At 31.9% G+C, this 12,060-nt stretch overlaps 1 protein-coding gene across 1 annotated transcript in view; it reads left to right on the forward strand.

Annotated features, from left to right (window-relative positions):
• The window catches only part of LOC148477110 (disintegrin and metalloproteinase domain-containing protein 23-like), a gene marked incomplete at its 5' end in the record, with an annotated part of 85,689 nt that overhangs the window by 16,661 nt on the left and 56,968 nt on the right, over positions 1-12,060 (forward strand). Inside the window, 4 exons of the mRNA XM_088457200.1 lie at positions 8,053-8,137; positions 8,308-8,404; positions 10,770-10,818; positions 11,920-12,019. Coding sequence (XP_088313326.1) covers positions 8,053-8,137; positions 8,308-8,404; positions 10,770-10,818; positions 11,920-12,019 — 331 coding nt within the window. The remainder of the gene's footprint in view (positions 1-8,052; positions 8,138-8,307; positions 8,405-10,769; positions 10,819-11,919; positions 12,020-12,060) is intronic.

A 12,060-nucleotide genomic window follows, 5' to 3' on the forward strand; every position in this document is an offset into this window, starting at 1 on the left:
TTTATAATTGTTACATATTATATCTCACTGCAGATTACTAACATTTACATATTATATCTCACTGCAGATTACTAACATTTACATATTATATCTCACAGCAGATGACTAACATTTACTATTGTTACATATTATATCTCACTGCAGATTACTAACATTTATTATTGTTACAGATTATATCTCACTGCAGATTACTAACATTTACTATTGTTACAGATTATATCTCACTGCAGATGACTAACATTTACTATTGTTACAGATTATATCTCACTGCAGATGACTAACATTTACTATTGTTACAGATTATATCTCACTGCAGATGACTAACATTTACTATTGTTACAGATTATATCTCACTGCAGATGACTAACATTTACTACTGTTACAGATTATATCTCACTGCAGGTGACTAACATTTACTATTGTTAGAGATTATATCTCACTGCAGACGGCTAATATTTACTATTGTTACAGATTATATCTCACTGCAGATGACTAACATTTACTATTGTTACAGATTATATTTCACTGCAGATGACTAGTATTTATTATTGTTACAGATTATATCTCACTGCAGATGACTAACATTTACTATTGTTACAGATTATATCTCACTGCAGATGACTAACACTATTGTTACAGATTATATCTCACTGCAGATGACTAATATTTACTATTGTTACAGATTATATCTCACTGCAGATGACTAACATTTACTATTGTTACAGATTATATTTCACTGCAGAAGACTAATATTTACTATTGTTACAGATTATATCTCACTGCAGATGACTAACATTTGCTATTGTTACAGATTATGTCTCACTGCAGATTGTTAACATTTACTATTGTTACAGATTATATCTCACTGCAGATGACTAACATTTACTATTGTTACAGATTATATCTCACTGCAGATAACTAACACTATTGTTACAGATTATATCTCACTGCAGATGACTAACATTTACTATTGTTACAGATTATATTTCACTGCAGATGACTAATATTTATTATTGTTACAGATTATATCTCACTGCAGATGACTAACACTATTGTTACAGATTATATCTCACTGCAGATGACTAACATTTACTATTGTTACAGATTATATCTCACTGCAGATGACTAATATTTACTATTGTTACAGATTATATCTCACTGCAGATGACTAACATTTACTATTGTTACAGATTATATCTCACTGCAGATGACTAACATTTACTATTGTTACAGATTATATCTCTCTGCACGTGACTAACATTTACTATTGTTACAGATTACATCTCACTGCAGATGACAAACATTTACTATTGTTACAGATTATATCTCACTGCAGATGACTAACATTTACTATTGTTACAGATTATATCTCTCTGCACGTGACTAACATTTATTATTGTTACATATATCTCACTGCAGATTACTAACATTTATTATTGTTACAGATTATATCTCACTGCAGATGACTAACATTTACTATTGTTACAGATTATATCTCACTGTAGATTACTAACATTTACATATTATATCTCACTGCAGATTACTAACATTTACATATTATATCTCACTGCAGATGACTAACATTTACTATTGTTACAGATTATATCTCACTGCAGATGACTAACACTTACTTTTGTTACAGATTATATCTCACTGCAGATGACTAACATTTACTATTGTTACAGATTATATCTCACTGCAGATGAGTAACATTTACTATTGTTACAGATTATATCTAACTGCAGATTGTTAACATTTACTATTGTTACAGATTATATCTCACTGCAGATGACTAACATTTATTATTGTTACAGATTATATCTCACTGCAGGTGACTAACACTATTGTTACAGATTATATCTCACTGCAGATGACTAACATTTACTATTGTTACAGATTATATCTCACCGCAGATGACTAACATTTACTATTGTTACAGATTATATCTCACTGCAGATTGTTAACATTTACTATTGTTACAGATTATATCTCACTGCAGATGAGTAACATTTACTATTGTTACAGATTATATCTAACTGCAGATTGTTAACATTTACTATTGTTACAGATTATATCTCACTGCAGATTACTAACATTTACTATTGTTACAGATTATATCTCACTGCAGATGACTAACATTTATTATTGTTACATATTATATCTCACTGCAGATTACTAACATTTACATATTATATCTCACTGCAGATTACTAACATTTACTATTGTTACATATTATATCTCACTGCAGATTACTAACATTTATTATTGTTACATATTATATCTCACTGCAGATTACTAACATTTACATATTATATCTCACTGCAGATTACTAACATTTACATATTATATCTCACTGCAGATGACTAACTTTTATTATTGTTACATATTATATCTCACTGCAGATTACTAACATTTATTATTGTTACAGATTATATCTCACTGCAGATTACTAACATTTATTATTGTTACATATTATATCTCACTGCAGATTACTAACATTTACATATTATATCTCACTGCAGATTACTAACATTTACATATTATATCTCACTGCAGATTACTAACATTTACTATTGTTACATATTATATCTCACTGCAGATTACTAACATTTATAATTGTTACATATTATATCTCACTGCAGATTACTAACATTTACATATTATATCTCACTGCAGATTACTAACATTTACATATTATATCTCACAGCAGATGACTAACATTTACTATTGTTACATATTATATCTCACTGCAGATTACTAACATTTATTATTGTTACAGATTATATCTCACTGCAGATTACTAACATTTACTATTGTTACCGATTATATCTCACTGCAGATTACTAACATTTACTATTGTTACCGATTATATCTCACTGCAGATGACTAACATTTACTATTGTTACAGATTATATCTCACTGCAGATGACTAACATTTACTATTGTTACAGATTATATCTCACTGCAGATGACTAACATTTACTATTGTTACAGATTATATCTCACTGCAGATGACTAACATTTACTACTGTTACAGATTATATCTCACTGCAGGTGACTAACATTTACTATTGTTAGAGATTATATCTCACTGCAGACGGCTAATATTTACTATTGTTACAGATTATATCTCACTGCAGATGACTAACATTTACTATTGTTACAGATTATATTTCACTGCAGATGACTAGTATTTATTATTGTTACAGATTATATCTCACTGCAGATGACTAACATTTACTATTGTTACAGATTATATCTCACTGCAGATGACCAACACTATTGTTACAGATTATATCTCACTGCAGATGACTAATATTTACTATTGTTACAGATTATATCTCACTGCAGATGACTAACATTTACTATTGTTACAGATTATATTTCACTGCAGAAGACTAATATTTACTATTGTTACAGATTATATCTCACTGCAGATGACTAACATTTGCTATTGTTACAGATTATGTCTCACTGCAGATTGTTAACATTTACTATTGTTACAGATTATATCTCACTGCAGATGACTAACATTTACTATTGTTACAGATTATATCTCACTGCAGATGACTAACATTTACTATTGTTACAGATTATATCTCACTGCAGATGACTAACATTTACTATTGTTACAGATTATATTTCACTGCAGATGACTAATATTTATTATTGTTACAGATTATATCTCACTGCAGATGACTAACACTATTGTTACAGATTATATCTCACTGCAGATGACTAACATTTACTATTGTTACAGATTATATCTCACTGCAGATGACTAATATTTACTATTGTTACAGATTATATCTCACTGCAGATGACTAACATTTACTATTGTTACAGATTATATCTCACTGCAGATGACTAACATTTACTATTGTTACAGATTATATCTCTCTGCACGTGACTAACATTTACTATTGTTACAGATTACATCTCACTGCAGATGACAAACATTTACTATTGTTACAGATTATATCTCACTGCAGATGACTAACATTTACTATTGTTACAGATTATATCTCTCTGCACGTGACTAACATTTATTATTGTTACATATATCTCACTGCAGATTACTAACATTTATTATTGTTACAGATTATATCTCACTGCAGATGACTAACATTTACTATTGTTACAGATTATATCTCACTGTAGATTACTAACATTTACATATTATATCTCACTGCAGATTACTAACATTTACATATTATATCTCACTGCAGATGACTAACATTTACTATTGTTACAGATTATATCTCACTGCAGATTGTTAACATTTACTATTGTTACAGATTATATCTCACTGTAGATGACTAACATTTACTATTGTTACAGATTATATCTCACTGCAGATTGTTAACATTTACTATTGTTACAGATTATATCTCACTGCAGATTACTAACATTTACATATTATATCTCACTGCAGATTACTAACATTTACATATTATATCTCACTGCAGATTACTAACATTTACATATTATATCTCACTGCAGATTACTAACATTTACTATTGTTACAGATTATATCTCACTGCAGATTACTAACATTTACTATTGTTACATATTATATCTCACTGCAGATTACTAACATTTACATATTATATCTCACTGCAGATTACTAACATTTATTATTGTTACATATTATATCTCACTGCAGATTACTAACATTTACATATTATATCTCACTGCAGATTACTAACATTTACATATTATATCTCACTGCAGATGACTAACATTTACTATTGTTACAGATTATATCTCACTGCACATGACTAACATTTACTATTGTTACATATTATATCTCACTGCAGATTACTAACATTTATTATTGTTACAGATTATATCTCACTGCAGATTACTAACATTTACTATTGTTACAGATTATATCTCACTGCAGATGACTAACATTTACTATTGTTACAGATTATATCTCACTGCAGATGACTAACATTTACTATTGTTACAGATTATATCTCACTGCAGATGACTAACATTTACTATTGTTACAGATTATATCTCACTGCAGATGACTAACATTTACTACTGTTACAGATTATATCTCACTGCAGGTGACTAACATTTACTATTGTTAGAGATTATATCTCATTGCAGATGACTAACATTTACTATTGTTACAGATTATATTTCACTGCAGATGACTAATATTTATTATTGTTACAGATTATATCTCACTGCAGATGACTAACATTTACTATTGTTACAGATTATATCTCACTGCAGATGACTAACATTTACTATTGTTACAGATTATATCTCACTGCAGATGACTAACACTATTGTTACAGATTATATCTCACTGCAGATGACTAATATTTACTATTGTTACAGATTATATCTCACTGCAGATGACTAACATTTACTATTGTTACAGATTATATCTCACTGCAGATGACTAACATTTACTATTGTTACAGATTATATTTCACTGCAGATGACTAACATTTATTATTGTTACAGATTATATCTCACTGCAGATGACTAACATTTACTATTGTTACAGATTATATCTCACTGCAGATGACTAACACTATTGTTACAGATTATATCTCACTGCAGATGACTAATATTTACTATTGTTACAGATTATATCTCACTGCAGATGACTAACATTTGCTATTGTTACAGATTATGTCTCACTGCAGATTGTTAACATTTACTATTGGTACAGATTATATCTCACTGCAGATGACTAACATTTACTATTGTTACAGATTATATCTCACTGCAGATGACTAACATTTACTATTGTTACAGATTATATTTCACTGCAGATGACTAATATTTATTATTGTTACAGATTATATCTCACTGCAGATGACTAACACTATTGTTACAGATTATATCTCACTGCAGATGACTAACATTTACTATTGTTACAGATTATATCTCACTGCAGATGTCTAACACTATTGTTACAGATTCTATCTCACTGCAGATGACTAATATTTACTATTGTTACAGATTATATCTCACTGCAGATGACTAACACTATTGTTACAGATTATATCTCACTGCAGATGACTAACATTTACTATTGTTACAGATTATTTCTCACTGCAGATGACTAATATTTACTATTGTTACAGATTATATTTCACTGCAGATGACTAATATTTATTATTGTTACAGATTATATCTCACTGCAGATGACTAACATTTACTATTGTTACAGATTATATCTCACTGCAGATGACTAATATTTACTATTGTTACAGATTATATCTCACTGCAGATGACTAACATTTACTATTGTTACAGATTATATCTCACTGCAGATGACTAACATTTACTATTGTTACAGATTATATCTCACTGCAGATGACTAACATTTACTATTGTTACAGATTATATCTCTCTGCACGTGACTAACATTTACTATTGTTACAGATTATATCTCACTGCAGGTGACTAACACTTACTATTGTTACAGATTATATCTCACTGCAGATGACTAACATTTACTATTGTTACAGATTATATCTCACTGCAGATGACTAACATTTACTATTGTTACAGATTATATCTCACTGCAGATGACTAACATTTACTATTGTTACAGATTATATCTCACTGCAGATGACTAACATTTTCTATTGTTACAGATTATAACACTGCAGATGACTAACATTTACTATTGTTACAGATTATATCTCACTGCAGATGACTAACATTTACTATTGTTACAGATTATATCTCACTGCAGATGACTAACATTTACTATTGTTACAGATTATATCTCACTGCAGATGACTAACACTATTGTTACAGATTATATCTCACTGCAGATGACTAACATTTACTATTGTTACATATTATATCTCTCTGCAGATTACTAACATTTACTATTGTTACAGATTATATCTCACTGCAGATGACTAACATTTAGTATTGTTACAGATTATATCTCACTGCAGATGACTAACATTTAGTATTGTTACAGATTATATCTCACTGCAGATGACTAACATTTACTATTGTTACAGATTATATCTCACTGCAGATGACTAACATTTACTATTGTTACAGATTATATCTCACTGCAGATGACTAACATTTACTATTGTTACAGATTATATCTCACTGCAGATGAGTAACATTTACTATTGTTACAGATTATATCTCACTGCAGGTGACTAACATTTACTATTGTTACAGATTATATCTCACTGCACGTGACTAACATTTACTATTGTTACAGATTATATCTCACTGCAGATGACTAACATTTAGTATTGTTACAGATTATATCTCACTGCAGATGACTAACATTTAGTATTGTTACAGATTATATCTCACTGCAGGTGACTAACATTTACTATTGTTACAGATTATATCTCACTGCAGATGACTAATATTTACTATTGTTACAGATTATATCTCACTGCAGATGACTAATATTTACTATTGTTACAGATTATATCTCACTGCAGATGACTAACACTTACTATTGTTACTGACTATAGTTACTTCTATTGAACCACATGCAATCCGCACCGAAAGATGATGTAGTTGACCCCTTATTCGAAAATATACATGTGCAAAATATTCAGAAAACCTAAAACGCCAAATGCCTAACACAGGGTTATGCACAAAGATGCTATTGCGATTGGGGCAGACGGTGTCAGAATGTTGGCTGAAAAGTTATGGGCATTCCTGGCCGGTGACCATAATGACCCGTTCAGTGGGCGTATTATGGGAGTATCGCTGGCGTGTCCTCTGGCATAGGAGGCCGTGGTCAGACAGGGAGACTGCACTGGCCATGGTCCTGGTGCAATTTTGGATTGTGCAACCCATTGTGATGTTTAAGGACCCACCAATCGGTATTACAGGGTGCACGGGTGCTGAAAGTGTCCTCGCACATTTAGCGACAAGGGAGGGAGTTTGTAGCAATATTCGCAGACTTCGCGGACAGGTGACCACCAATAGACGCTGCTACATGCGCATTTGCGTCAGACACAGAATCAGCCCCATTATGTCTTATTGTACTATATTATATAATATATTGTTTGCCTTGTATATAAGGAACGGAACTTTCCACTACAAGAGAAGCAGTATGAGTTTTTTTGGAGGCGTGTGTTCTACATCCAGAGGCGTTGGTGTAAATGAGGTAACGTTTATATTGTATGAATAATATTTGCATTTACACATATATACGGGTGTTTTCTTATATGTATAATATTTACAAACACACTACATAAAAATAAATATGATTTTATTGATGTAACTATATTGTGGATGGAAAAAAAATTATATTTTCTATGCCAATTATATCCACAGTATGGGTTTCTAATGGCGATGGCGCAGCAGCTGGCGCAGAGTTTAGCTCAGAACCTCGGCATTCAGTGGGAACCATCTTCTCGTAAGGTGAAGCCAAGTGAGTATAACATTAGGGTGTCCCGGAGTCACACCCACTGGCGGCTTTTCTGCCGGTTTTTTAATGCTAGCGCTTGTAGACTTACTTGTGTGTTGCACAACAGAAACCAGACAATACAGATAATGCCACCGTAACGGAACACGATGCCAGTAAATGTGGTAATGCTAGAGACAGCGCCAGTCTCATGTGGTTTACAAAACGCCAACAGTTCTTTGCCTCATTCTTATAAACTGGTTGCACAAGGATTTTCCTTTACCTTATTAAAAACAAAATTGTGCTACAGAGGACAGGCACAACCATCTAACATCAATGAGCATCTGAAATGAATGATTCTGTTTCCAGGTTCCACTCTAATTCTTCAATATAGTTTGAATATAATTTAACGTTTTTAAAATGTAACCCAACAAAAGACTCCAAAAATAGGGATAGGATAAAACAACACAGATAATTATTGATTCACATTGTTTCTTTCTTTTTGCACAATATATATATTGTTTAAAGTATTTTCCTGGTCTGTTTTAAATGAAACAGGGGAATAAAGGATTAAGATTTTAATTTAATAAGAAGAAAGGTTTTGGGTCTGATTCAGAGTCATGCGCAAAGTGGTCACAATAGTGTTCACTTCCTCTTGCACCATTGAAACTTGCACCATCCAATGTTAGGCGCCGATTCTCCTTCTGTGTATGGCATCCAGTGTGAGCGATTACGCATCTCAGTTTGCAAACAGTTCAGTGATTTGTTAGATATGATGGTACACATTTATGTAGACCTTTGTTAGATATGATGGTACACATTTATGTAGACATTTGTTAGATATGATGGTACACATTTATGTAGATAATTGTTAGATATGGTGGTGCACATATATGTAGATCATTGTTAGATATGATGGTACACATTTATGTAGATAATTGTTAGATATGATGGTACACATTTATGTAGATAATTGTTAGATATGATGGTGCACATATATGTAGATAATTGTTAGATATGATGGTACACATTTATGTAGACATTTGTTAGATATGATGGTACACATTTATGTAGACATTTGTTAGATATGATGGTACACATTTATGTAGACATTTGTTAGATATGATGATACACATTTATGTAGACATTTGTTAGATATGATGGTACACATTTATGTAGACATTTGTTAGATATGATGATACACATTTATGTAAACATTTGTTAGATATGAAGGTACACATTTATGTAGATATTTGTTAGATATGATGGTACTCATTTATGTAGACATTTGTTAGATATGATGATACACATTTATGTAGACATTTGGTAGATATGAAACTACACATTCATGTAGATATTTGTTACATATGAAGGTACACATTTGTTAGATATGATGGTACACATTTATGTGGACATATGTTAGATATGAAGGTACACATTTATGTAGACATTTGTGAGATATGATAATATACATTTATGTAGACATTTATTAGATATGATGGTACACATTTATTAGATATGATGGTACACATTTATGTAGATATTTGATAGATATGATGGTACACATTTATTAGATATGATGGTACACATTTATGTAGACATTTGTTAGATATGAAGGTACACATTTATGTAGACATATGTTAGATATGATGGTACACATTTATGTAGACCTTTGTTAGATATGATGGTACACATTTATGTAGACATATGTTAGATATGAAGGTACACATTTATGTAGACATTTGTTAGATATGATGGTACACATTTATGTAGACATTTGTTAGATATGATGGTACACATTTATGTAGACATTTGTTAGATATGATGGTACACATTTATGTAGACATTTGTTAGATATGATGATACACATTTATGTAGACATTTGTTAGATATGATGGTACACATTTATGTAGACATTTGTTAGATATGATGGTACACATTTATGTAGACATTTGTTAGATATGAAGGTACACATTTATGTAGATATTTGTTAGATATGATGGTACTCATTTATGTAGACATTTGTTAGATATGATGATACACATTTATGTAGACATTTGGTAGATATGAAAGTACACATTCATGTAGATATTTGTTACATATGAAGCTACACATTTGTTAGATATGATGGTACACATTTATGTAGACATTTGTTAGATATGATACACATTTATGTAGAAATGTGTTAGATATGATGGTACACATTTATGTAGATATTTGTTACATGTGAAGCTACACCTTCTTGAAGATATTTATTACATATGAAAGTACACATTTGTTAGATGTGATGGTACACATTTATGTAGACATTTGTTAGATATGATGGTACACATTTATGTAAAAGTTTTGTTACAAATGAATGTACAGGTAATTGTCAGTGTTCTTTCAGAAGAATGTGACTGTGCTGAGAACTTTGGAGGATGCATCATGGAGGAAACTGGGTACGTATTTCCATGTGCGCTGAGTTCCTTGGACCTTTACTACAGCGATTGTTTATTATATAGTGATGTCACTGACTGAGGGGCAAATGTATCAATCGTTCTAGCTATCATTTTATAGAATGTACTTGATAAATGACAGCGAGATGCTGATTGGTTGATTTTTGCATCTTCCCCTCCTGCCCTCTGTAGAAAGTTTGCTACAAATACCCCTTTTAAAGGTCTCAAATAATATCCAGGGTATGTAGGGAGAAAACACTGTATTTATAGGTAGCATTTCCCCTAACATGTCTGGGGGCTGCGTAACCTTTTTGTATGCATTAATGTTATAAAAAAATACATATTTTCCTAGCAAGTTTAACTTGGTGATAAGAGGCCTCCCCAGGGGAGAACTGTGCAATGTCCACTTGCGCTGACCCAGTAGAAGTGTGAACTGCATGCCTTGAATATACATTTAGGCAGCAGTCACAAGTTGGCTTTGTTGTAAGAGATAGTGGGTGGAATGTATCATATATCGCATATACCAGTGGTAGCCAACCCTGGTCCTCAAGAACTACCAACGGTGCATGTTTTGCAGGTCTCCTCACAGAATCACAAGTGATATAATTAGCTCCACCTGTGGATTTTTTCAAATGTGTTAGTTAGTAATGAATACACCTGCTAGGTGGTTTGGAAAACGTGAACTGTTGGTAGCGCACGAGGACCGAGGTTGGCTACCCCTGGCATATACTATGGAAAGAAACACATAGCGGTCTATTTACTAAGCTGTGTTAGGAGATAAAGCGAAATGAGATAAGGTACCAGCCAATCAGCTCCTATTTGCCATTGAAAAATGACATTTGGGAGCTGATTGGCTGGTACCCTATCTCCTTTCTCTTTGTCTCCTAACACTGCTTAGTAAATAGACACCATACGCTTTTATAGGCAAAGTTCTCTATAGATGCCTTTGCCTGTCGTGCAGAAGCTCTGGAAAGTTTTGCTTCGTTTCCGGAGCTTGCCGAAGCATTTATTTGATTGACGCATCCCGTCCCCTGTCACATGGTACCAAAATACAGGGTAATGCTTTCTACATCCCAAAATAATCTTTTCTTCATGTTGTATCAGAGTGTACCATTCCCGGAGATTCTCTAAGTGCAGCATTGCTGAGTTCAAGGAATTCCTGTCCCGGGGAGGAGGATCGTGTCTTTTTAATAGACCAACCAAGGTACAGAATTTCTTGACATATAAACTGTTGTATAATATTTT

This window comes from Taudactylus pleione, unplaced genomic scaffold, assembly GCF_031769625.1.
Source record: "Taudactylus pleione unplaced genomic scaffold, aTauple2 ptg000746l, whole genome shotgun sequence".
NCBI classification, from domain to species: Eukaryota; Metazoa; Chordata; class Amphibia; order Anura; family Myobatrachidae; genus Taudactylus; species Taudactylus pleione.